Consider the following 25,243-nt stretch of genomic DNA (forward strand, 5'->3'; position numbering starts at 1 on the left):
GGTACTTTGTTCCCCAGAACTCAATATTCAGAGTCACAAGATCTTTGTTGCACCTGCTCGGGGAATCCCCGAATACTTCATTTCGGGTCGCGCCAGAAATTCACACCAATCCGGGCAGTGCGGGCGGCGTGAAGGTGATATTACGTCGTCAAAACCGATCGAAAGTACTCGTACTTTGGTCCCCAAAACAATGATTCACAGTCACAAGGCCTTTAATTTGTTGCGTATAAGTGAAAAAAACAAGTGAAAGGATCAGCAACGTTTGGTTGACCTTCCAGTTACCCAAAAAAGGGCACATCAAGTTTTTCGAGATCAACGTCAAGCGCGATGAAGGGCCGATATAAGGTTGTTCCTTTCCTACTCGCCTTGGCCGCGCTGACAGCGAGTTTTGAGACCGGGCAGAGTTTTGGGAGCGAGAGATCCTCACCCCCGCCGCTCCCGGAGGGCTGCAATGGTGGGGACTGGAGCCCATGGGGAGCGTGCTCGGGCAACGGCCTCGGCGGCGGCTGCTGGCATACCCGCACCCGCACCGTGACAGGATCAGGGCCCTGTCCTCATTTGAGTGGTCAGGATACTCAGGTGAGTAAACACGCCGTTTCGTAGCAGGTTTGTGCCTCTTACCTTTGCCAGAGAAGATTATGTTTACGGTAGCGGTGGGAGGATATTTTGTTACAGCCATCAAATATTCATGGAGGTTATGCTTTCATGATCACCAGCGTTTGTATATCTGAGACCAAGATAAATGTTTAAGTCAATGTATATGTATGGATTGATGTGTGGAATGAAATATGACGAAAGAAACGTGACGAAAACAGCATTTCACTCCACGCTATATAACAAGCGCTCGGCCACCTCATACCTCCATGATATGGTGATGTTGTTGCAGGTGAAGGGTGTGTTTGTGAGTAAGTGCTTGCACACCACTCTGTATTGGAAGCTACAATATTACAATATTGTAGTATCTGTAGATGTTGTTGCTTTGAAAATTAACATGATGAATGTGATGATCTTAACAGATATACCGAAAACTTATGGCGTAAAGAGTAGACCAAAAACGAATCTTCAAATTTGCGCTATATCTTCGATTCTTATATCAACCCGGACCTGAGCTTCACATAACTGACCGGAAGTCGACTCGGAATCCCCAATGCACACAAGAGCGACCATGGTTTCGACGTTACTTAAGTTGAGTCCAGAAGAGTAATGCTTCGGTACGCGAAATTTTTGTTTACATGAACTCCGCTGAGTCTGAGTCGGATTTCGGCCCAGTATACTCCAAATCAATTCAGAAATCCGATTTCTGAATCGATTTGGAGTATACTGCGCCGACGCGGCTTGTGTAAACACGGTCAAATTCTGCACAAAATTGCCGACCTCAGCATCGACGAATTGTTGTATGATACAGACAAGACGATAACTTATTTCTCTTATTCACACAGTAGTACAGTACATTACTTGCCGCCAGATGTCTAATGTAACGTTATATATTCGCCTTTGAGGTCCGTGCTTTCATGTCGTATAACCATATAACGTCAATACTGGAACGGCTTACGTTAGAGTCTCAAAATTGGTGACTTTTCCTAAGATTTATTTGGCAACAATTTTACAAAAAAAAGTTTTGAAAATCTTCCATTTTTCGTGTTGCCATGTCAACTTCGAGAAGGCTTAAATAGATTTTCTTGATATGTGGGAAGTTGTATTGAGACCTCGATTGACTAGCTCCCTAGGGGCTTCTTATGGTACTGCAGCGTATCTTTCGATCAGGTCAAAACAACCGCTTAGGCGATCGGTAAAGATTATTGCAAATAATTATATGTATCGTTACTCTCCAAGCAGAGGTTGGTAGGAACAATCGTGACCTTTTCCTTTCATTCGATTTTCGATCGGCCTTCCCACCGGTGCACCAAGATGAGAGAGTAAATATATGGTCTTTTGTAAGAAATACATGTATGTTGCACAATAAATTTAAATTGAATACAGAAAATGTATAAAGAATGCTGATCTTGTTTCCCGTTCCAGCCATGTTACACCGCCGGGTGCCCTGCAGACTGTCAGGTGGGGGAGTTTGGGGACTGGTCCGTCTGTGATCCGTGCTTAAACACACAGGTAAGGGGACTTAAAGGAAAAACACACAGCCCTACCGTCCATTCCCCCTTCCCTCCAATTTGTCATGTGGTAATGATCAATAGAAAACAAGTACGGTCCATAGACGTCCGGTAACGGTGCTCTGACAGGTCCGGGGCTCCATAGTTCGATTCGAACAGTTCGAACTCGTCGCGGCGCTATCGTAAATTCGAACAATTGTTCTCAAATAAAAAATGCAACTCGAGGAAACGTGAGCTTCCCCGTTTTGGCATGATATAATAAAATACAACCGCGACAATGTATTCCGTATCGCCCTCGGTCCCGGCCCTCCCGCGGGTAGACTATAGCTCCTTTACAATCAGTTCAGTTAATTTTGTCCTTAACAATATAGTTACAATGTAAATACAAGGTTATCTAGCTTAACAGGCAAACAATGTCCTCTCATTGTGTAAGCTATTTGTAAAGGCCACTTACCGCCGCCCTTTTTAGATGATTGTTTTAACTGTTTTATTACATAAAACGTCAACACTAACTCGGCACAGCAATGTAATTCTTAATTGTGCATATACTATTTTTAACAATTGTTCCTGTTGTTGTTTTTTTACAAATGTAACGCGGCAGCACAATTCAGGGTATTAATACTGACGCTGCAACCTATGTTGTGTAGTGTGAGAAGAAATAAACCATTATTAAAAACCAATATTGCTATTCAGCGATCACAATGATCTAAATTTCTTGTTTGGGATGCCAAAATCAGTGGTCTTTGGGAGGATAGTATCCATAGATCAGACCTGTGTGGTTGACTATCTGGGTTTACTTGCTTTTGCCTTGCTTTGCTTGTAGTCCCGGTATTCATCGATAGTCCGCCCGTCGCAGTTCGGCGGTTCTCCCTGCACCAAGCCGCTGGTGGAGACCCGACGGTGCAGCTCCGACAAAACCTGCCCTCTGACCTCGGGATGCACCTCGGGACAGTTCAAATGTGTCACGACTGGTAAAGTTGCCACCTTCGAAGATGTTTCGGATACTTTATCCTCGGGGTAACCTTAAGGACAGCGTTTCGACAAACAGTAACGTTAGTTACAAATTGCAATATTTTGAAAATATCTTTCATAACTTAATATGAATAAATTTGATGCTAATTTGATGACGTCTTCGGCTAAAATCCAAGATAGCGGGCCATATGACCAGATCAAGAATAGATAAATCATTATCCCTTAAAGTTTGTAACTACCTAGTATTTTTTCATCAAAAATGCCATGAAGAACGTTTTTTGTCTTTTTCAATTGTCTTTTGCGATTATTTGCTACAAAAATGTATTTTTGAAAATTCAAGGTGGCGGATATAAGATGGCGGAGCCAAACTGGTATCCTAGATATACATGACGTCATTTTGACGTCATTGATGTTGCTATTGGTAACACACGTCGTAACAAACATTATCATTCAGTTATTGGCGCTTGCTGTTACATTTTTACAGCATGCCTTGAAGTTGTCTGGGAATACCTTTTTTCCATGGTTCAAGCCAATAGTCAAATTGATGACAACCTAATTACGTCATATTGCGTCATAATAGAGTAAAATTTCTTAAAATCTTCAGATATTATGTTTCTGATATTGTCTGAAAATGTGGTGGCCATATGATAAGTCGTATAACAGAGGAGTTAGACGTGGCTGGCCTCAAAAGCCCGGTCTGAATAGGGTTAAACTCTGTTGTGCCCCCCTCCCCAGGCCGCTGTGTTCCCGCCAGTTTCCGGTGTAACGGCGATGACGACTGCGGTGACGAGTCTGACGAGCAGGAGTGCTCGGAGGTACAGGACCTGTGTGAGGGGAAAGATGTGGAGGACGTGATCCCCAACATCGACTTCGCCGGCAGCGGGTCAGTAATGCTACAGTCACAATTCAAACCGACGCCCGGGCGCTACTGGCGGCCACCGGGCCATCTTTGGACTCTAGATTTCTAACGGGATTTTTTGGCATCATTTTAGGTCTCGATGCAAGACCAAATCTCGGATCAAATCCAAAACCTAACTGGGAAAACATCGATAGGGCTCCCATTGGATTAGGACTGGTATCCATTAGGAATTAATTGCCCCTTTTTTATGACACTTTAACGCAGTAGATTTTATTCCTCTTTCTTCTCTATCCTTTGAAATGACCATGTAAAATATTGCGGCTTCCTCTCTGCAGGTATAACGTCCTAACAGGGGAACTCAGCGGGCAGGTGTTGGACAACTCCAAGTATGGCGGTCTGTGCAGGACTGTTTACAGTGGAGACCACGGAAAAACCTTCCGCTTGCCGCATAACACCCAGTTCTACAGGTTCCAGGTAAACTTCTGTCGTTTCTTGTGACCTAGGATGATGTCAAACTTCAATGTCACCCTAACATGCGGTGGAAGCCATTTTGCACCTTAGAAGTACTGCAAGGAGATATGTCAGTTTTACTGCATTGTTGAAATGGTTCTGGAGTATCCCCACTTGACCCAAACCTTAGTTCGTCTCTTTTGATACTAAGCAGATCTTTCGAATTTGACTTTATATCAATAGTCATTGACTAAGCTGTTAAGCTCTGGTTGTATGTTATAGGGAACAGTCTACACAGAATTATATCACAGGAGTCCAATGTTTGGGCATGGGGACTCCGGCTTGAAGTTGTCCCATCAAATCATGGGTAACGTTAGTGATTGTGGACTATGAGAAAATAATGAAGCACAAACAGGGAACATGGATTTGGCTGGAAAAGGGTAGATTAAGTTAAAGGTAGTCCTATGGCCTTTTGAGGCCATAGGGGGCACTGGATTGTTATAAACGATACTGGGAGGTGTAGCCTAACCTCCAGCTTCTACCTCCCCAACCGAATTCAGGTACCCATTTTTCACCTGGGTGAAGTGAGGAACGTCGTCAAAATCGGTTACATGACAGGATTTGAATCAAGAACCTTTGGGTTCTAGGCCAAAAACCCTACAGCTACGCCACACGACCTTATGGATTTTGGATCGAGAGGTCCACAAACCGAGAAACCTTTGTTCTTGTTAAAAGCATTCTACAAACAGGTGCATGTTCCTGTCTACCAGGTGGTTGCTGACACGACCTTCCATTCAGAAAAGTTCAACAGCTCTAAACAGTTCTACAAAGAAACCACGACCAACAGACAGCTGGACATCCATGCTGGCGTCTCCGCCTCATTCTCGGTACGTTTATCTAAGAACGGGTTTAACACTAGTCCTGGCCGGCAAACGTGGTAGACATAACGAGATGATGAAATGAATGTACGCTCTCCAGAATGACATGTGACAGCCAGTCTGGCTATTTTTCCACATTTTTGGGTCACAAAGTTGCCATGTCTGCATTTTATTGCCCATATCTGAGGTATCATTATTTCACAACATGTATAATTATTGGGTCTTTAAGTTTTCTCTCTCCCTCTCTCTCTTGTACAGGTTATCAAAGCTAGCGCTGAGGTCGCCAGCAGCCAGTCACATGGCAACCATGAGGTCATCAAATCCAGCCAGTCCTCGGACTCCGCCCTGTTCACCGTCTCCAACCAGATCGAGCTTGCGCAGTTCAGGATGAACAGCGAGGACTTAATCCTAAGTGACAGCTTCTACAGGTTAGATTCGTTTGGCAGTTCCAGATATGCAAAACCAACGCTGCTCAACTAACCTGTCACTGTTACAAAGGATAATATCCGATATAACGCTAGTTCACCTTTATCCGCAGGATAGCCTATATTCGTTCTGTTTACCCACACGGTATTTGGGGATATTAAGTCGACGGACGGTGGTTTCAAGTTGTAATATGTTCTAACTATTGTAGTTTAAAAACCGTCGACTAGATATTTCTAAAAACCCTTTTTTGAAAGCAACGGATATAGGTTACCCCTCGGATAAAGGTGAAGTAGCGTTACATATTAGTTACAATGCATCTTGCTATGCATGTGCGGTGTGAACCGTGAACTGGCCTATTCTCCAATGTCAAATTCAAAGTGACAAGCCTCATAGATGATTCACGATGTTTCTCCGTACAGGGCACTGGAGGAGTTGCCGGTGGTGTACAGTTATGTGGAGTACAGGAAGCTGATAGTTGATTTCGGGACGCACTACTTGTCAGCCGGTAGTTTGGGTGGGCAGTACCGGTACGTGTACAGGTACAACCGACAAAGCCTCACTGAGTCGGGTAGGCTACTTTTTTTTTCATAACTAGTATTCAATGCATAAGCTGCTGACATACAGCCAATGATCCTCATCTATCATATCTAACATTGCGTCTGCGGCGAGGGTATTAATGTCTGTCTCATATCATGTATATTCACTCTTCTAATTTTGAAGTCACAGAGTTCCGAGTGGATAATTCTTTTTCCATTCTCTTGCCCTTGTTGCCAGCTCATTAAGGAACGACCTATGGAATTCTAAGAACTCATTGAGTTAAAACTGAGCAACCTTACGATTGATTCGATTCTTTCGGACACGTCACTCCACAAAGGCCCCTTCACACGAGAGCAAGAATGGGCCTTAAATATGAAGATTATTATCTATTCCTCAGAATTCGTAGTGTATTCTAGAAATTCTCACTGCATTCCAGATATTTGTGCCCGTTCTTTTAGCTCCCCGGAAGTTTTTGACATGCTAAACCTTTCGAGGTGCATTCGAAGTGGAGAATTATCGAACGGCATTCAAAGTGTATTCTAACTCTAGTTTAAAAACTATTCTAACTGCATTCTACTTCATTCCAACATTATTCTTATCTCGTTCGATGGAGAATCGAATCCTGCCAGAATGTGCCCAAAAATATCTGGAATGCAGTAAGAATTCCTAGAATACACTACGAATTCCCAGAAATACAAAATAAATTTCTTTCTGACAGCATTTTGCTTATTCCTTTTCGTGTGAAGGGGATATAAGGTCCATTTGGAATTCCCACCCGAATGGCCCCGAATATGGTATGAATTTTGCAAATACTTCATTCCGGCTGGTTCTGCTTGATTCCTGCTGATTCGGTTTCTATGTGTAGGCCCTGTAAACACTTGGCTTCAGTAATGGGTCAAAAGTGAATATAATTGGCCTATGGCTAGGGTTTGTTTATCAAGGTCTGATAGGAACTGAGTGTTCTGTCTGATGAATGACAAACGTTGTAGTGACGTTGAAGACGTTTGGAAGTAAATTCTATCCACTTAGATTGAATTGCTTTTAAAAATTGTTTACCTGGATGTCTAGATCTAGCCTTCATAAATGTCGTTTTGTTATATCAGAAATCCGTCAAAGGCGCCATTTCATTGGCTGTTCGTTCCTCCAAGTCTGAGTGAAAAAAGCAGTTACCCCAACTTTTTTCATGTTGATCGACACAATAACGTTGAAAACGTCGATATGCCACTCTATGAACACATGATGATGCAGTGATGATATGGTGACTTTAATTCTCCTCCTCCAGAGCTGAACGAGGAGGATCAGAAGTCATGCCTCAGTGTGGAGGCCAAGGTGTCGTTCTTCGGGATCAAAATCGGCGGCGACGCCGGCTTCAAGCACTGTCAGGACAACAAGCTGTCTCAGACGACCGCGGGTAACTAAATCTATCTATCTATATTTAAATGAATTCGTCAGATGGAAAAAATCACTGGATAACACGGTTCTTTTTTCACAACTAAGGTATTTACAAGAACAACCGAGGTTTGGTGACCGTCTGTCACCTTCCTCATGGCAATACTGACAGGTTCAGTCACATAAGAATACAGTTACAAGTTTTCTTCAAGCAATGACTGTTTTTAAAGGTAAGGTACATACCTAACATTTTCGACGTCTGACAGTTCATCTTGTTCAAGGAGAATGACCTAGTCTCGATCTCGCAAGCCTGACCTAGTGTCGTGATCTCTCGCGAGACCGAGACTAGGTCATTCTCCGTGAACAAGGTGGACTGTCAGCTGTCGGAGGTATGAACCTTACCTTTAAAAACAGTCATTGCTTGAAGGAAATTTCAAGTGACCGGTTCTATTTCGCACAGTAGCTAGGTGTGGCTGTTAAGAATGCGGTCACAAACGTTATTTATCTATTTACTGTTTTGTTAGCTAAGGCTGGAAGATTCATATTCACACAGAGCAAACACTGGTACAGTACACATCTAAAGTTAAATCATACCTGCAAAGGCTGGGGTACGTAGTTAGGTTGAAATTTGCGAGAGGCTTACAAACATGGCAGTAGCAAAAACGATAAAGTTATATTTTTTTCTTAAAATATCCAAACCAGCAGTGGCCCACCAGTGATCTTCTTGAAAGACGCGTTAAAATATAGACAATATATAAAACCTTCACGGGTATCTACGTACACTACAAACCAAGTGGTCACTTGACTTACCTCTGGAAATTACTCTCGAAGATTCGCGAAGTCGGGGTAGGAGTATCCTGTTAAAAAGTTTATTTATTGATTGATATATTGTTTGATCAATTGTACACCCTCCACAGGAAGCTTCACCCTGGCCGCCAGTGACAGCGTGTCCTTTGTAAAAGGCGGGACGTCCGAAGCAGCTGGGAGCCTTGCTTACGCCAACCAGCCAATGACAGACAAGTATGATGCCTGGGTGGACAGCGTCAAGGACAACCCAGCAGTTATCTCCGCCAAAGTAAGATTATTGTATTTCTCTGCTTTAAAAAGGTAAAAGGTGGTGGAAATAGGGGTATAGGCTCCGCCTCCCAATAACATGCCCTAGACACAGTGGATAATACTAGTAACCCACTGCCCCTATGGCCACAAAAGGCCATGGGACTACAGTTTTCTGTTACAATATTTCCATGTACCTGTGAATAATTGATTGCGCAGCAGTAGAGCTTTGAAAATGTTTCTCTTGGTATCTTTACCTCAGCTTTATCCACTGTCGGAACTTGTTGCTGGCGTGTCACTGGCATCCTTGAAGAAGGTCCACCTGGAGCAAGCCCTGGTGCAGTACCTGAACGAGTTCCACCCGTGCAAGTGCGCCCCCTGTCAGAACAACGGCAAGGCGGTGCTGATTGGGACTACCTGCGAGTGCGTCTGTCAGAATGGGACGTATGGCGAGTCCTGTGAGAAAGTGATTGACTCCGTCTTCGGTAAGAGATGGGGTTCCTACGGTAACACCAGAGAGGGTGAAAAAATGTTAATCTGCTTCCTGATGCAATGATTAAGCTAGGGTCGGGGACCGGTATCGTTTCGTTACAAAACTTGTACCTGTACCTGAACCGGACCTGTGCCTAAATTTTCGGTACTGATACTCACCCCTAGCCTCATGGCATCTTAACTCGTTACTACTCTATTCTATCCCTACAGTGAGCGAAGTTGGAGGTGCTGGACCACAGTCAACACGTGACTCCAGTAATTATAACAGGCTAGGCCAAAGATGCCTGAAAGTCTGTATCGCCTTCCGTCCACGTTTATTAACCTCATACTTTTCTCTGTCACTCTATCCGAACTGTAGAAGGCGTCGTCAAGAATGCTGCGGTCACAACTGAAAAAAGGGCCCGCCAGGTACTTTCGGGCTGCATTTTATTTTTGCACTGATTTTTTTTAATTCACAGTTAAAATCAACCCGGGACCTGGCGACAAAAATAGCACCATAACCTTATTGTAAAAATACCAATAGGTATCCCTCTAGTAAAAGTCGACGTTGACGGGAGCTGGAGCTGCTGGACCGGCTGGTCGGTCTGCTCGGCTTATTGCGACGGCGGGAAGAGCTATAGGCAACGCTTCTGCGACAACCCGTATAACTCCAGCAGGGGCCAGTTCTGCATGGGGGACGAAAATGACTCCAAAACCTGCAATGTCTTCCCCTGTGACGGGCCTGGTAAGTTTTTTTAATGTAATTATACATTAATTTCAGCTTTGTAGCATGATATACTAGACATGAGACATACCAATACATAATATTTTCCTCCATACACTCGACATGGAGGAAACTGTGCTGACTGCTTAAGGTGCACTCTCACTGCACTTGCCTCAAGCTTGCATCACTGCGGGGTTCGAAAGATACTCAACGAATTTCAGAAATAAAGAACGAATTTTCTTACTTTTTGTGTATTTTGTCGTCTTATAAGTCACACTTTTATGTATTATGCAATATCTAAATTTACCAAGAAGCGAGAGGAAGTCGAATGTCCTAGAATAGATTAGCAGCATAGCTGCATATATTTAGATGTGTATGATTGTTCCCATTGTTACATATATATGATTGTTACCATTTGACCTGTACTAAGCCCAGTGGGGCAAAAATGTGCAATAAAGGTCTTCATTCATTCATTATAAAAAAATCAGAAAAAACAACAAAACAGTGACGAAGTGAAAGAACCCTGTAGTGACGCAAGCTTGACGCAAGTGCAGTGAGATACCACCTTTAGACAGCAAGTCTGTACCCTTGTGATATATTGATTACTGTAAATGCATTTAAGTTCGCGGGGATTTAATTTCGCGGTAGCGCGGAAGAGGACTTTTTGCGGTGGATTTAAGTTCGCGGTAACACCTTAGACTGCAGTCTAATACCATAATAGAAAAATATTCGCAGTGGTTTTAAGTTGGCGGTGAAGTGGTGACCGCGAAAACCGCGAACATTAATCCACCGCAAACATTTCTGCATTTACAGTATCCTGGTCACCATTCTCCACGAGTCGGTCAGGTGTTTTACCTGGCGCAGTCTGCTAAGGCCTGTACCCGCCTGTTCTTCCAGTCGGCCTTTAATTTCTGTCATCCCGTGAAACCATCCCTTAGAAATTCACTAGCGTGCGCTAATACCCCTGTCACATCATCCACGATCTTCGCGCATATCGCTGGAAGGTCGGCCGATTTTAAGATCAATAGAGGGTTGTGCGTATTTTTCACCTGAAAACCGTCTCCGTCACATATAAGCCATACTTTGTACCTTGTACAATTGTTGTGAAATAAAGTTATTATAAGCGAGGCTAGAGTGATTGTCGTAGACTCATCGTGCGATTGATTTTTGAGCAATGTGACAGGCGTATAATGAACTAGGCCGGCGTGTAACAATTCTTGTACTACAGAGGTAACGACGAGCTCATGACTGTATGGTTATCTTTCAGTGTTGAGCTCGTCGGACTAATATGACACATAACAGGCCAGAGGAGTTGGATGGTCGCAAACCAGCTTACTCCTCTGGCATGTTATATGCGTCTATATTTGTCCAATTTCTGTGACTTCTGTAGCGACCTGTGGAGCCTGCTGAGGCTAAGAATTCTATCCATTTTTTGGACGTTATCCCCATTTCTGCAGGTACCACGCTGTTCCCGGGGGCTCCCCCTACCTCAGCGCCGCAGACTGGTGAGAAGATCGTGACTGTGTCCGTACTGGCCGTAGTCGCCTGCCTGGCTGTGATCGGGCCCGTGCTGGCCTTCCGATTCGGCTGGAGGAGGAGGAGGCTGGAATCTTACGCCAGCCTGAGCGACACTACGCCGATTGTGAAAGCCTAGTACTGTCTCAGACCTTGCTACCATCAAATTGATCATGTAGATTTACTGCTGAAGCAAAGAATGATCCCCGCATCCCTTAAGGCTTTCCACTAGACAGCGATCGCTGACGGACTGTACAGCGACCAAAATTGGAGGTATGTAAGAATTGGTTCACACGTGTGTAAATCCGTATGAGGTCCGTATGGAATATTTACTCCCTACAGGCTCAACAGGTCGCTGCAAAATCCACAGAATTAAAACACATATAGTAACATAACATGCCAGATGAGTAAGCTGGCTGAGGAGTATGCTGTGCGACCAGCCAACTCTTCTGGCATGTTATCTGGCTTTGGCCAAATTCTACTATTTTTCCAGTGACTTGTGGAGCCTGGTAGAGGCTAAGAATTCTCATACTGACTTGAATATATACGCACATGTGAAACCACCCTGACCCCTTTCATTATTCGAATACGATGAAAGATGTAAAATTATGATAACAAAAAAATGTATTAAAAAAGGATTAGTTCTTTATCTCTGGAATTTGTTATCTATCAAATCTTTGGTCACTGAGCGGTCGCATTGTGGTCAAAAGTAGAAAGGGGATATCAGTACATGAGTAGTCTCCGTCGAAGCCCCTGCCAGTCTTTTATTTCAACAACTACATGTAAGAGCAGATAGATATCAGGTTCTGATGTCATTCTTGGAAGGAACAGGATAGACCGCCCACCAGAACATGGTAACTATCAGTAAACTTCGCTTAGTTATTGAAAAAAGTCAGACGGTGCCTGCAACGGAGGCTATAGCTAGCCAGTAATGATGAAAAATAAAACAGAGCGAACATGGCAGTTTTTCTTTTAGTCTTGCCAATGTAGTTGTCCTTGTGTAACATCTTTGATGGTTCAATAAAGTCACACTCAAAAACAGCTGACAATAATTCACAAGACTGAACTCAGCTACTCTCCTACTACTAGTAGTGCAAGGAAACCGTGAATCACTGAATGGACCACAAAAAGCTGGTGTGTTACGACGAACGGCGGTTACACCGGCTATATAGATACAGATACAGAAAAATGAAATTAAAACATAATGTAGGGGAATTTAGTACAAACAAATAACAAGAACAAGTTAACAACTCATTGATGCTTCATACAATGGAATCCAATATATACTACCTGCCCTGATTCTGTCAAGATTCTGTTAACTGCCACCTCTGCCATAGCCTGGGTGCCATCCTTCATACATCGTAACTGCTGACTCAATCTTTCGCTTGCTACCAGGAAAAGATGAAGCCAGCTGTACTTATGTATAGAGGATGATACCCAGGCTCCTTTCGTCTTATTCTTGAATAAGATTACTGGCACTGTAATCGTGTAAGAATGTTGTAAAATAGCATGCTTGCTATCCTTTATCCTTTCCTTTATTCCGATACCCTTTAGCCCAATTTAGGGCTAGTCTACCAGGGTTCATATTAAACAATGAAACATACATAAACAAACGCAAATATATACACAAACATGTATATATACAAACAGATAATAATAGATACACAATCATTAAAAAAAAACTATTGGCTTGAGAAGACTTGATACATTGCCTTTTTAAAGCGTGAGATGTTGGGCAGAGATTTGATGTATGGTGGTAGGTCATTCCAAAGACTGATGGCACGGTAGAGAAAAGTTCGCTTTTTTGAGTTTGTTTTTGGCTTAGGGAGTTTAAAACTGAAGGAGTTGGATAATCTAGTTGAATATGTGTGGGTAGAATGGACAGGGACGATGGAGCTGTAAATGTTATGGGGCTCCTTACTGACAAGTATTCTGAAAAACATAGTCAATGTGCTGATGGCGAATCTTTCTCGTACCATGGGCCAACCCAAGTCTGAATGCATTTGCTTAACATGTGTTTCTAGTGGACATTTAAGCACCAATCTACAGGCTCTGTTCTGTACAACCTGGAGCTTTCGAGCATTTGATTCAGACATGTTTGCTAGAACTGGGAGACAGTACTGTGCTACTGATAATACAAGTGCGCATAAAACAACCTTGCAGACTTCATAAGACATGGCCCATGCGTGCCTTCTCACAAGGGCGATATTCCTTGATTGTTTGGCAACAACATTATTGATATGCAAATCCCATGTAAGTGACTGATCCATGTGCAGCCCCAACAAAACCGTCTCTTTCACCTGTTCAATACTTCTAGTTCCAATAACCAAATTCAGTGAGGTTGAAGGTAGAAGAGCCAGTTTTCGAGGAGATCCAAAAAGCATGCACTTAGTCTTAAGGACATTCATCACAAGTTTGTTGTTCTTTACCCATTCTACAATCTTATTGAGGTCAGGCTGCAAGACAGCAGCAATATCAGTAATGGACTTAGCGGCTTTGTACATACTTGTATCGTCTGCATACATTTCAGTTGTGCTATTTGACACTGTCAAAGGCAAATCATTAGTGAAAAGAGTGAAAATAAGAGGGCCTAAACAACTTCCTTGGGGAACGCCACATTCAAGTACAGATGGTTCCGAAAAGTGCCCGTTAATATACACTACCTGCGTTCTGGCATGAAGATAACTTCTCATCCAAGCTAAAGGGCCCGAACTGAAACCATAGGATTGTAATTTTGCCAATAAGAGCTCATGGTCAACTAAATCGAATGCGGCACTGAAGTCGATATAAACAACCCCTACCATTTCGCCTTTATCCATAGCGGAGAGCCAATCATCCGTCATGCGTAATAAAGCAGTAGTCGTGGAATGATTTGGTCTATAGGCATGTTGGAAAGGTGTTACAATATCATTCAGTGCTGCATACTGCCAGATTTGATTGTGTACAACTTTTTCCAATACCTTACTCAGAGTAGGCAGTAGGCTAATAGGCCTGCTGTTGTTACCGGTCAGTGGTTTTCTGGTGTTCTTACGTAATGGGCACACCTTAGCTCTCTTCCATTGGCTAGGAAAACAGCTGCTCATAAGTGACTGATTACAAATATGCCCTACAGGTGATGCAATATACACAGCTGATAATCTAACTAATTTGTTTTCGAGTTGATCAATACCACATGTGGATGACATCGGTATGTCTAACAGTAACCTAAGTATTTCATCATCACTGACTGGGTGGAACTGAAAACAACATGACTTATCTGACATAATTTGTTGATCAATAGGGACAGTGACAGGTGCGTTTTGAGACTCCAGGTTTTTCCTGTGAGTCTCGGTTTTAGTCATGAAATAATCATTAAAGTAGTTGGCAATTTGACTAGGTTTAACTATGTTCTGGCCATTCACTTCCACGCATGTTGGATATTGACACTTAGACCTACCTAATAATGAGTTAGTTAACTTCCATACATATTTTGGATCATTTGAATTCTCAGACATCTTAGATTTGAAGTAGTGTTCCTTTTTCTTCCGATTTAACTTAACTACATAGTTTCTGAGTTTCTTGTAGATCTCCCTGTCAGAAGGTAGGCCGTAAAGATCAGCTGCTGTTTTAGCTTCATCCCGCATGGCCATGGCCTCCCTCAACTCTGCATCCAGCCAAGGTGCGGAGTTAGCGCGGACTGTGAAGCGTCGAACAGGAGCGTGGAAGTCAGCCACTGTGTTGAAGAGAAGCATGAATACATCTAAAGCTATGGATTCTTTCTGAGCATAAAGCAGTGACTGCTTTGAAAAAATATGATATCTGTAACTGTTTATATGTGGCTGTTTTATAACCTTTGGAAACATCTTCCATAGCAGGTTTCTCACCAGGATTTTTAAACAGCATAGGGGGCATCTTAGCACAGTAAAGCTACATGGCATGCATAAGCAATCTTCCTGAAAAATCTTCAATTTGTAACGCTAGTTCACCTTAATCCGTGGGGTAACCTAGATTCGTTGTGAAAAAAATGGGTATTTAGAGATTTCAGGTCAACGACGTGGGTTTCAAACGTCAAAATTTGCAATGTGAAACTACCTTCCACCTACTTAACTATCCCCAAATAGAATATTTCTACATACAACGGGTATAGGTTACCCTACGGATAAAGGTTAACTAACGTTAACCCAATTTTAGAGAACCAAATTTTGATGAAATTACGCCAACAGCTTTTACCTTAGATACAAAACAATAGAAAAGACCCTGCACTGGTTGAAATACAATGTAGGGCCCAAGTCACAGAAAAGGGGATAAAAATCACAGTCTAGGGACCCCAATGCTCAACTGAGCTGGCGAGAACACTGCACAGATTGCCAGCTCAGGTGTCCCCATCTTCATTTCCAACCTCCCTGTCTTCTTCACCATCAGAAGTCTCCTGGTCTGTAGTGCTGTCCTCAAGCTCGTCTAACATAATTCCATGGTCAAAGGAACCTGTGGAAGAGTTCTCACCCTCCCCTCCATACATGTCCAGTTCAGCTCCATATAAATATAAATGGTTGTCCTGGAATGAACTTCCTTCCATGAATTCCTCGTTGTCCTGGAATGAACTTGCATCTCCCAGAGCGGTTGGTACCATCGGCGCCACCAGGCATACGCATTCTGCGCAGGTGTCACTCCCAGCGCCCATCCACCGTGAGATGGGTGGAACCATGCTGTCTTTCCTGTCCTGCTTCGACCAAGAGTCATTCGATTTCTGGTACTTATACAGGTTAATCGGAGGCCAATCTCTCTTTTGCAGCAATGTCCAGTGGGTACTGTAACGCTCATCTGAAACAGGTACTGTGATAAGGTACAGGATACTGTCATACACTAACAGCATTGCATAGTCGCAGATAAAACGCATGCCATTACCAGAAGGTGTCCATGTACCTTCTTCAGGGCTGTACTTCTGTACAAATGCCTCAGTCTCGTACCTCCGCACAAGGCTGTAGATGCGCCGCTCATATATGACAACCTGTCGGTCCATCGGGTGTCCGAGCGTGTCTGCAACTTTATTCCACGTGTTCTCTGTGGGGCTGAAGCAGTAGCAATCTTTCCCACTTAGCACATAGATGCTGTCATCCAGGCACACAGCACAAGGAGAGTCCATATTATGAGGGAGGGGTGCTATTGATGTCCACTTGTCACAGCTTCGGTTGTACAGCTCTACTGTATTTCTGGCGTCCCCACCAACGGCATAGATGTACCCCTTCAGACACACCAGACTACATCTGGGGAAAATAGTGAAGGATTATCACAACCTTAGATCTCACTACACAGCTACAAACATGTACATACAGAATGGTAGTATGTATATATATATATATGTAATCAACAAAGGTTCAAACCAACAAACCTGTAAACATACCGGATACATGACATTGTCATCATACTCTCTCTGCACACTCAATTCACTACACCTGACGGTCTATGGAGGGAAACCCAAGATGCCCTGACCATGTGCCCTTGTACCCTGGGGAGCAGATCCTCTGGCAAGCATAAAATTCTGATTGACCAGAGATCATATGTGGCCACAGCCTTCAACTGTGACCTGTCTGATAGTAATTTTGGCCTTTTTAGTAGGAAGCCATAGAATGCACATCTGTAAGGTGACTCAGTAAAAGCAATGTAGCTTGCATTAAAAACAAGATGTTTCTCCTTCCTGAAAACATAGACAAAGTACCTACTTTTTTCTTGGTGAAATCATCTCACATCTGGATTCCCAGGCATTCAGCAGGTGATTGTATTGGTAGAAGGCCTTCTGCAACTGTGGATCGTTCATGGCTTCCTGAAAACTCAACTTCCTATCACTTTTTATGTGTCCTGCCAAGTAAAGTTCGTTATCCGGAGTTGCTACCATTGAAACGTTAGTCATTGACAAGCGGTCAGGAAGATTCATCTTGTACAACTTGCTACTCGAAGGGTCGTAGCATGGAGCAGAATAAGGGGAAGCAATCTCCAGCCAGTCGCGCCTAACAAAAATCTGCATCTCAGTACGTGTCTGTCCTAACCGCTGGGCGGTGCTGTCGCTGTATACCAACTTGATGTCTGTTGACGGACGCTTGCTCTCAAGCTCTGTGAGAATTTCCCTGCTAATAAAGGAATGACGGAAGGAACTGCAGAGGACAGGAAGGTTCTGCAAGCGTTCTTTCTCAACCTCAATCCACCTTAGAGCTGCATGCACAACGTCGTCTTCTGAGTTGGTCATGAGATCATCCCTGTTGAGCAGTGGTTGGAGCAGGGCAAGTGGTAAGTGGAGAAAGGATGATTGCAGTGACACCTGGTTGAACCTGTGAAAGTTACATGAAATAAAACAGAAGACTATATCATTTTAAATCTTATGCATTTTGCACTTTTGTGCTCATCCAAGTTCTCTATATGGAAGGTTGGGTACTGGAGACAGCCACGATAGTGTGCGTAGCCCTGTGGTTTAGCAGCCCTGCCTCTGGAACTAGATGCCGTAATTTCAATTCCGGCTGTACATGTGTCGCTCACCCGACATGCACGCTACTGATGCAGTCCTTAGGACCGGATGTTTAGCCATGGCTTCATTGAGCTTGTCAAAAAGAGCTAGGGGAATTACCCCAATGCAGTGAACATGTACTAAATACTGTTCATAGCATCTGTCATCTGTCACAACTAGTGGAAGACTGAGTCAGAGTATCGTGCAGTTCTAGACTGACCTGGATGCGATGTACGTCCTACAGGACTCCATTAGAGCCTGGTCCCCCATCATGTCAGCATACATCAACACATCTGCACAGTTGGACACGTCCAGGTGGTTTTTCATGTATTCTGCAGCCTTACAGCATACAAAATCAACCTGGTAGTAATAAACATTGTCATGCACATTCAGTTCACTTACAGTGTTACACACCTAACGGTCTATGTATGAAAACACAGTCAAGATCCTTAGTTTTAAATACCCCTAAAACCCATAATGGTGTAACACACCAGATTTGTATTGAACAGTACAAGCTGCATATCCAGACTGATTAATTTCATCCACTCACGTTCAAACCGAGAAGGACCCAAAGACTCTTTTCGATAATTTGTCCTTCTGCGTACACAAAGTGTGCAAGGTTCTCCTCAAACATGGGACCTACATTTGACATCCTATTACATGTATAATCCAGGTGTATTTTGCCAACCAGTAGGTACCCAATGAGTAATAAGAGGGATATATCGAACAGAAGTACTCATTTTCACTCTGTCAATCATCATGCCAGAAAGTTGTGAAAAGTGCACATCCCAAGGGCACAACGTCAATGTGACATTACTTTTTTGGGGGGAATTCAACCCAGGACCTCTTGGTTCTGAGTCAAACACCCTATATTATTTTCGCCAAAACGATAACATCGTGGCCTCATCGGCATCCTCACCTGTAGCAGTCTGGCTGCAGACATCACAGCCTGGACCTGGTCTGGCTCCATCTGAAGGCAGCCAGTGTAGGCATACCCCAGGATGGTTGCCATGGCTACCTCACTCACACCCTGGATGCTGATCCTCTCCTGTCTGGCCTCCGCGTAGCCGCTGGTGAACATGCCACGGAAGTAGGGACTGCAGGAGGCCAGGACGGCACGATGGCAGGGGAAACTAGAAAAGATCATATTTCCAGTCCATCTAAATTTGTCATTTTTCCAGGGGTGAGGAATACATGAGTTTTTAAGGCGACACAAGAAACCATTTTATAAATCAAATGTCCATCCATAGCCTGGATGCCTGTGTGTGAGACCCTCAATTATATCTATGGGGTGGGGCATATCAGGGTCTATTATTACTTGGGGTTGGGGGTGGCTGTAAAACTTTGTCCATAATGATGACACTGGGATGTGGACATTTGGCCCTGGAACCAAGGAGTTTTGCAACTGTGGCATCCAGGCTGGTATACTGATGAATTTAATATAAGGAGCAAGTAGGTTGACAGCCCGATAGGAACAAAGATTCTATCATTAAGATTGGAGGAACTATCCAAAACCTTGCTAGTGCCCCCGGCCCCCTTGTCTTGATCTTGCACCCTCCCCAACGTTCCAACTTTACCTTCTCCCTTCGACTTCCAGAACCACGTCAGTCAGCTCTGCCTGCTCCCTTAGTCCGTTAAGGCCATGGAGAACTGTCTTGGGGTGTTCATCGTTCGTTACGTTCATAATGAGTAATGGTTGCGGCGACACAATGGAAGAGAAAATAGCCTAAAAGTTACACTGCAACAGTAACGTGGCTGACCAAATTCTGCAATAATATCATTGACCGCTAGATGTCCCCATTTGACTCCCTCGATATGGGTTGTTTCCAAAAAGAAAATAGGGGTTGATGAAATACCAATCTAGCGTTACATACCCCGTCAGTCTTGAGCCCCAAGGCTTCAACCCCCTCTACCCTGTTATCCTGACTGCTTTCCCCCCCTCAGTCATGCCGTCCTAAGGCCTCAACCCAATCCCCCTAGTAATTATATAAGTCCTCCAGTCGTATATAGACGGCCCCCTCCAGTTTCTTTGGAACGGCCCGATGAGTTCAACTTCAACACGCTGTTACAGTGTTGATGATACATGCGTTAAGACTATGCAAATTAGGTCTCAGTATATCAATTCGCACTTTGGTCGTGCTAATAGACAGGAACTTCATACAAAAGTAACTTTGCTCGAGAGGAACTTCAATGGATATGAATTATGCAATTAGTGAGATGATGAATGATGATGAGTGAGAAAACTGACCTACAAAAATGTAGAACAAGTTACATTAGTGGTAATGATGGGTAATATTCATATTAGATATGGAGGTAATGAATTCATATATATATATACATGTATATACATATATATATATATAAGCTAATAAGACACTTTTTAACATATCATTTTAATTGTAATGAGAAAATTACTTGGCAGGGGTATGTTGTCAGAGAACTCTGAAATGACTGTGCACTATGTGCTAGGGATGGGTACTGGTACAGCAAAACCAGGTCCGGTTCAGGTCTAGGTCCAGGTCTGGTGTGGGTAGGTGTTGATGGGGCCTCAAAATAACTACATTTTGGGCCTTCCATCAGCTTGTGTCATTTATAATTTAAAAGCATTCTAACAGTGAACCACTGTCCAAGAATCACACAAAGCCAGCACAGCAAGTAAATTGGTCGAAAAATTATACCTTTAATTTAATGATACACTGTACATCTTTTCCACTTACAGAACAGTGAGCCTAACATAAAAGCACACCAACCAATGGAGACAACTACAGAACTAAATCATGGGAAACAGGACCCTTTGCTAACTACATGTACATGTACAGTTGCTTCAAAACATTTCAATCAGTCGTACACTGTAAATGGTGCACAGAAAAATTCATCACAACAAGGAGGTTAATCTCCTAGGTCACAAAAACAATTGCGTGATTCTAAAATCAAGAAAGTATTTCAAAATTGTAGAACAAATTCAGAAGGTGGCTAAGTTTTATTTCTTTACATCACATTGTTGTCCCTGATAGCATAAAAATATGTGCACTATTTACACAACAGGGAAAATGCACATCTCTGACTTCTTGTTGCTTCTCACATTGTCCCACAGACCTGTCAATCATACAGGTTACAAACATGGAGGGTGAGGATCAGATTACCTCAGAATACCTTATCTGTGGAGAAGGGAGGAGGGGGGCGAGATGTTGCCTGAAGGACAAACATTTACATTTGGATATTTCTTGGTATGTATTACCTGAATGATACCAAGACGTTCTACTAAATCTATAAACAAACACATGGGCAATTTGGAATATTCAATAAATTTCTCAAGTCCAACAAGCAAAACTTCCACCCTGTGATATCAGGGTGCAAACAAAGGTTTTTGCATAAAAGATTTTCATTTGAAAAAGACATAAGGAGGTTCCTTGAAGAAAGGTGACAAAACTTACATGGGTCAACTTAATTCTACTCCAGCCACTTATGATAATCTACTCTATTCAGAAATTCAAGATTCTCATTATCCTCCAACAACACAGTTTTTATCCAAATTAGGCCAATTTGATGTGATAATATGGATGACATCTACGCACACATATAAATTTTTGACTATTTCCAAAGAAAAAACGTTTTGAACCAAACTGAACATCGTACAAAGCAGCTGAAAAATACGATAGATTGCCAAAAGGTATCGGGAAATGCATACTTTAGCATCAAATGTCACTGTCAATTCCAAGGTCAGAGAAGAAAGACGCGAAAAAAATGATGATGAAAAAATCTATTGTTCCTCACACCATATTCTGTGTGTTATGTCATTGTTCAATCTTCCTGACCGCTTGTATTCCAAAATGAGGACCATTTTTATTGCACATTCGCATCAGTCTCAAGTTTCCCAGAGAATGTCATCCATATAATCAAATCAACAATGGCCTTAGACAACATTCAAAACTATTGCAACAATCGACAAAGAAATTTTCCAAACTCATGATGATGTGGTGTATGCATAAACTACTAAGAGCAAGATAACACCCAGTGATTAAAAAGATGTTGATATTTTTACAGGAATGGATTGAAAATGAAGGGCGTTTAAGCTTTCTTGCTCATGTGGAGTGACCTTCTAGAATAATATCACAAATATGGTAGTGTTCAAGTAATAAATGTTGTTCTAAACAGATATTGGCCAGAAGAGGACTAAAAAAAAACATACCCATGGACGTATATGGACATAAAGTTGGTCCCATAAAAACAAACCTAAGATAGAAATTTTGTACACATGACAAATGATAGCAACACTAGCTAATGATCCTTCCAATCGCTTCACTCCCAAAATTTCTACAGCATCTTTTATACATTGTATCATACAAATGCAAGACCTCAAGCTCTGACAGAATACAGTATTCGGTATGCAAGTTTAAATGGTTCCACAAGTTAATCCGATACATTTTCCTCACAATGCTTCCCTTTTGGGCTGTGAAATGTAAGAACTTAGTTTGAATACTAACTTAGTGCATAGGTGCAGTTGTAAGAAGCTATTTGGGACAACAGTCAGACACTATAAATGTGTTCAAACTGACAGTAACATAACCTAGTAACTCTTGGACTAACAAACAAGCTAAAAGGCTGTAGAGAGAATAAATAGCTGCAAAAAACCAAGCCGGCATTAAGCTTTAAATACATGAAGTCTCCAATAAATACATTCAATGGGCTATTTTTATGTAGTACTATGACAGTGAACAAATAAACCATTGCCATTATTAGGTACTCTCAAGCAGACGTAGGTTTGGCTTCAGTGTTTTGCATGTTTTTGAGGCTTTTCGTACTTAAGGGGGGGGGGGTCTGAATTTTTCTTTCTGCAACTTTCCTTAGGACAAGGCAACAAGTAAAAAGTACATTTAAAACTTAAGTGATAATATACAAGCAGATCTACCAGTGGCATAAGGAGTTAAATGGCTGGTGGCTCAGAACACTCCTTGGCCAGCTAAAGTCCTTATGCCACCAGCAGATCTGCCTGGAGATTACATAATGCTGCAAAAAAGTTTCATAAAGCACTGTCACTGTGTTGGACCAAACATCTGCTTGGAGATTAATCATCAGGAAGCTACAAACTTGTTCTAGGCTACTGAACCTTTACTAATACATTTGCTCCAATACAGAGCAACACAGATCATACACCAATATTGAACCCTGCAGATATGGTTTGATATAAATGATCCTGAAAAAAAGCAATTACTTCAGCAACTGGATATGACTTTGGAAATGTTAAGACATTTTAGGTAGCATTTGCTATGATTTTGGTAACGGTCAGATGTTTCAGATAGTATCCACTATCTTTCGTTAGTGACAAATATCCTGTTGCTTGAGTAACTGGTAGTTGGCATACAATGTACATGTATACTAAGGTATAACTACCTGAATGTCTAATCTTCATGAGCACATTAAATGGTCCTGGTTTGACCATGTTCAGCAATGGCAAAAATCGTGAGTGTAAAAATCAAAATCAAATCAAGTCAGAAACTTTGAGTGTAACGTTATACATGTATACAATACTTTTTGCAAGCTATTGCACCCAATAATACAGACACGGAAAACACTGCGAGAGAAAAAATGCACAACTTAAGTCTGATTTCCACCATGAAAGTATAATAAAGGTTTGAATGTTAAGGTTATTTACAACAACGTTGGTCTAACTCTAGTGCAGGTATGTAAACATAGGTGCTACAGATGGGCAAAAAAAAAAGCATCCAACATGATTGTCATATTACATGGTACATCTCTGGTAGAAGCAAACTAAGCCGGCTGAATTGTGCACATCTACAAGTATTGCTGGAAAGCATAGTACCGATTGCAAATCCTTAAGACAGCATAAAAAATCTAAAGGCTTAGAAACTGTTGGAAAAATCAGTGGAAAAGGCCTAACACTGGTCACCTTAGATCTAGAAAGTCTGGAAATCTTCAGATTTGTTTTACATGTACAACATGTAGGTCAAAATAGCTGAAATAAATTGAAATAGAGATAAATCTTCATGATAAAAAGGTGCAGTTGACAGCAAAATCATTCAAACCCTGCAATTATTAATTTTCCTTGGAAAGTAAACCCGTTATTTTTCTAAAGAATGAAATGTAGTACAGCAGGATTTGGACCATTTGAAAAATTCATTTACATCTGAATCTTGCTTTTTGCAAAGTATTATGGTGAACTTCAACAAACGAGTATATAAATAGACGATTCTCGACATGGCAGCTTTCGTAAATAAGCATTAACAAGGATACGACGATGAAAGTACCTGCACCCTGATAGTATAAAATAACACTACATTTATATCAATGTTTCTAAATTGCACTAGTACTTAACAGAAAAGTTTAATTACTTTTAACGCAATAAAAAATTACAAAGGGTATGAATAATTTTGCTGTTAACTGTAAGTATGCTTTAAATTTGAAATTATCAAAATTAAACTTAATGTCTTGTATCAAGCTGTAATGTAGGGCCTCCAATATGGTGCCCTGAACATTTTAATAGAAACTTTCCAAGTCTAAAGTGGCCAGTTTGACATCAGAAACCTTCCCTCCCCACCTCTACTAAGTCCCTTCGAAATCACACACACAAAAAACAAACATATAAATTCCATGATTCCTTTTTACAATATACAAATCGGCAACATCTACAATTGCGAACATCATCCATCGTCATCTTCATAAAAATTCGAAATTGCAATTTTCGCTTTTCCCGTTATCCCTAAACCTACCCCTTCCCGCCCCCGTTTGGAATGGACCATTCCAGCAGCCCTTGCAGCATACTACCTTCTATCGTTGGCATGACTGTCTTTGGCACCTATTGAAGTCTTTACAGGGAGAGGGTGGGCCTCTGTATTAAAGACCCAGGAGTCTAAAGGTACTAGAGTGTCCTCCGAGAAAAGGAGGTAAAGATATTTAAGGGTTTCTGCCAAGAAAAAGCTCTGTTGAACGTCGTCTTGGGCGGGGTTTGGGTTGTAGACGTCTCGAATACCTGTAAAACCGCCAGGCGTTCTGCAGTACTTCTCTAAGGCCTGTGCAGTAGGGAAAACACACAGTACATTTTGTTAATGCATGGAAACGTAAAATTTACATAAAACTCGTTCAGCTGATAACTTCAGTAACTTTAGCGTCCCAGCCCCAGTCTCTGTATTAAGTCCTTAGTGAATCTCCATATGTCGTGTTAGAGTTAGTGCAATGCTTCGTGCTACTGTAAGTGTTAGAGTATCTGCACAATAATTGTCCAGTGTCATAGCCCAGTCCTAATGGGGATATCTGGGATATCTCTACATGTGGTGTAAGTGTTAGAGAGATTATTTGTACTGCACTGTACCTGTGCAGCATCCCAGCCCCAGTCCCTGTACTTGGGGTCCTTAGTGAATCTACACATGTCAT

The 25,243-nt window shown here is 42.2% G+C and overlaps 5 protein-coding genes across 7 annotated transcripts in view; 2 read left to right on the forward strand and 3 right to left on the reverse strand.

Annotated features, from left to right (window-relative positions):
- Positions 1–327: 327 nt before the first annotated feature.
- LOC118422307 (complement component C6-like) lies at positions 328–8,742 on the forward strand. Its single transcript, XM_035829825.1, has 10 exons — positions 328–579; positions 2,020–2,106; positions 2,929–3,076; positions 3,813–3,960; positions 4,272–4,410; positions 5,157–5,273; positions 5,523–5,692; positions 6,110–6,258; positions 7,510–7,638; positions 8,534–8,742. The coding sequence occupies exons 1-10, from the start codon at positions 328–330 to the stop codon at positions 8,725–8,727; spliced, it is 1,533 nt and encodes a 510-aa protein (XP_035685718.1). The 3' UTR covers positions 8,728–8,742.
- A 162-nt stretch (positions 8,743–8,904) lies between these two features.
- On the forward strand, positions 8,905–11,533 carry LOC118422308 (complement component C7-like). The gene is made up of 3 exons (XM_035829826.1): positions 8,905–9,154; positions 9,685–9,885; positions 11,322–11,533. Exons 1-3 carry the CDS (start codon positions 8,905–8,907, stop codon positions 11,516–11,518), a joined length of 648 nt encoding a protein of 215 aa, XP_035685719.1. The 3' UTR covers positions 11,519–11,533.
- Positions 11,534–15,129: 3,596 nt separating this feature from the next.
- LOC118422394 (kelch repeat and BTB domain-containing protein 2-like) lies at positions 15,130–17,666 on the reverse strand. The gene is made up of 2 exons (XM_035829916.1): positions 17,079–17,666; positions 15,130–16,622 (listed from the first exon to the last, which is right to left on the reverse strand). Exons 1-2 carry the CDS (start codon positions 17,597–17,599, stop codon positions 15,731–15,733), a joined length of 1,413 nt encoding a protein of 470 aa, XP_035685809.1. The 5' UTR covers positions 17,600–17,666; the 3' UTR covers positions 15,130–15,730.
- Positions 17,667–18,064: 398 nt separating this feature from the next.
- On the reverse strand, positions 18,065–19,676 carry LOC118423521 (kelch repeat and BTB domain-containing protein 8-like). Of its 2 annotated transcripts, none has more exons than XM_035831702.1 (3): positions 19,432–19,676; positions 18,774–18,987; positions 18,065–18,193 (listed from the first exon to the last, which is right to left on the reverse strand). In XM_035831702.1, the coding sequence occupies exons 1-3, from the start codon at positions 19,536–19,538 to the stop codon at positions 18,065–18,067; spliced, it is 450 nt and encodes a 149-aa protein (XP_035687595.1). In that variant the 5' UTR covers positions 19,539–19,676. The 2 variants fall into 2 exon arrangements, with proteins under 2 accessions (XP_035687595.1, XP_035687594.1); XM_035831701.1 differs by having other exon boundaries at positions 18,065–18,214; positions 19,432–19,673.
- An 834-nt stretch (positions 19,677–20,510) lies between these two features.
- The window catches only part of LOC118422544 (mannosyl-oligosaccharide 1,2-alpha-mannosidase IA-like), a 63,996-nt gene continuing 59,263 nt past the window's right edge, over positions 20,511–25,243 (reverse strand). For both annotated transcript variants that reach the window (XM_035830176.1, XM_035830175.1), the window contains one exon: positions 20,511–24,882. In XM_035830176.1, coding sequence (XP_035686069.1) covers positions 24,634–24,882 — 249 coding nt within the window. In that variant the 3' untranslated portion in view covers positions 20,511–24,633. The remainder of the gene's footprint in view (positions 24,883–25,243) is intronic.

The sequence above is a fragment of the Branchiostoma floridae genome, chromosome 9, assembly GCF_000003815.2.
Source record: "Branchiostoma floridae strain S238N-H82 chromosome 9, Bfl_VNyyK, whole genome shotgun sequence".
Taxonomy (NCBI): Eukaryota; Metazoa; Chordata; class Leptocardii; order Amphioxiformes; family Branchiostomatidae; genus Branchiostoma; species Branchiostoma floridae.

Excerpts from the sequence above, each read along its gene's own strand:
- LOC118422308 (XM_035829826.1), top strand. The coding sequence starts at position 8,905 with ATGTTTCTCTTGGTATCTTTACCTCAGCTTTATCCACTGTCGGAACTT. Across the intron at positions 9,155-9,684 it reads AGTGATTGACTCCGTCTTCG|GTATCCCTCTAGTAAAAGTC; the intron begins GTAAGAGATGGG and ends AAATACCAATAG. Across the intron at positions 9,886-11,321 it reads CTTCCCCTGTGACGGGCCTG|GTACCACGCTGTTCCCGGGG; the intron begins GTAAGTTTTTTT and ends CCATTTCTGCAG.
- LOC118423521 (XM_035831701.1), bottom strand. The coding sequence starts at position 19,538 with ATGAACGTAACGAACGATGAACACCCCAAGACAGTTCTCCATGGCCTT. Across the intron at positions 18,988-19,431 it reads CTGGAAGTCGAAGGGAGAAG|TTTCCCCTGCCATCGTGCCG; the intron begins GTAAAGTTGGAA and ends GATCTTTTCTAG. Across the intron at positions 18,215-18,773 it reads CTGCAGCCAGACTGCTACAG|GTTGATTTTGTATGCTGTAA; the intron begins GTGAGGATGCCG and ends TATTACTACCAG.
- LOC118422394 (XM_035829916.1), bottom strand. The coding sequence starts at position 17,599 with ATGACCAACTCAGAAGACGACGTTGTGCATGCAGCTCTAAGGTGGATT. Across the intron at positions 16,623-17,078 it reads ATGATTTCACCAAGAAAAAA|ATGTAGTCTGGTGTGTCTGA; the intron begins GTAGGTACTTTG and ends TATTTTCCCCAG.
- LOC118422307 (XM_035829825.1), top strand. The coding sequence starts at position 328 with ATGAAGGGCCGATATAAGGTTGTTCCTTTCCTACTCGCCTTGGCCGCG. Across the intron at positions 5,274-5,522 it reads GCGTCTCCGCCTCATTCTCG|GTTATCAAAGCTAGCGCTGA; the intron begins GTACGTTTATCT and ends TCTCTTGTACAG. Across the intron at positions 6,259-7,509 it reads ACAAAGCCTCACTGAGTCGG|AGCTGAACGAGGAGGATCAG; the intron begins GTAGGCTACTTT and ends CTCCTCCTCCAG.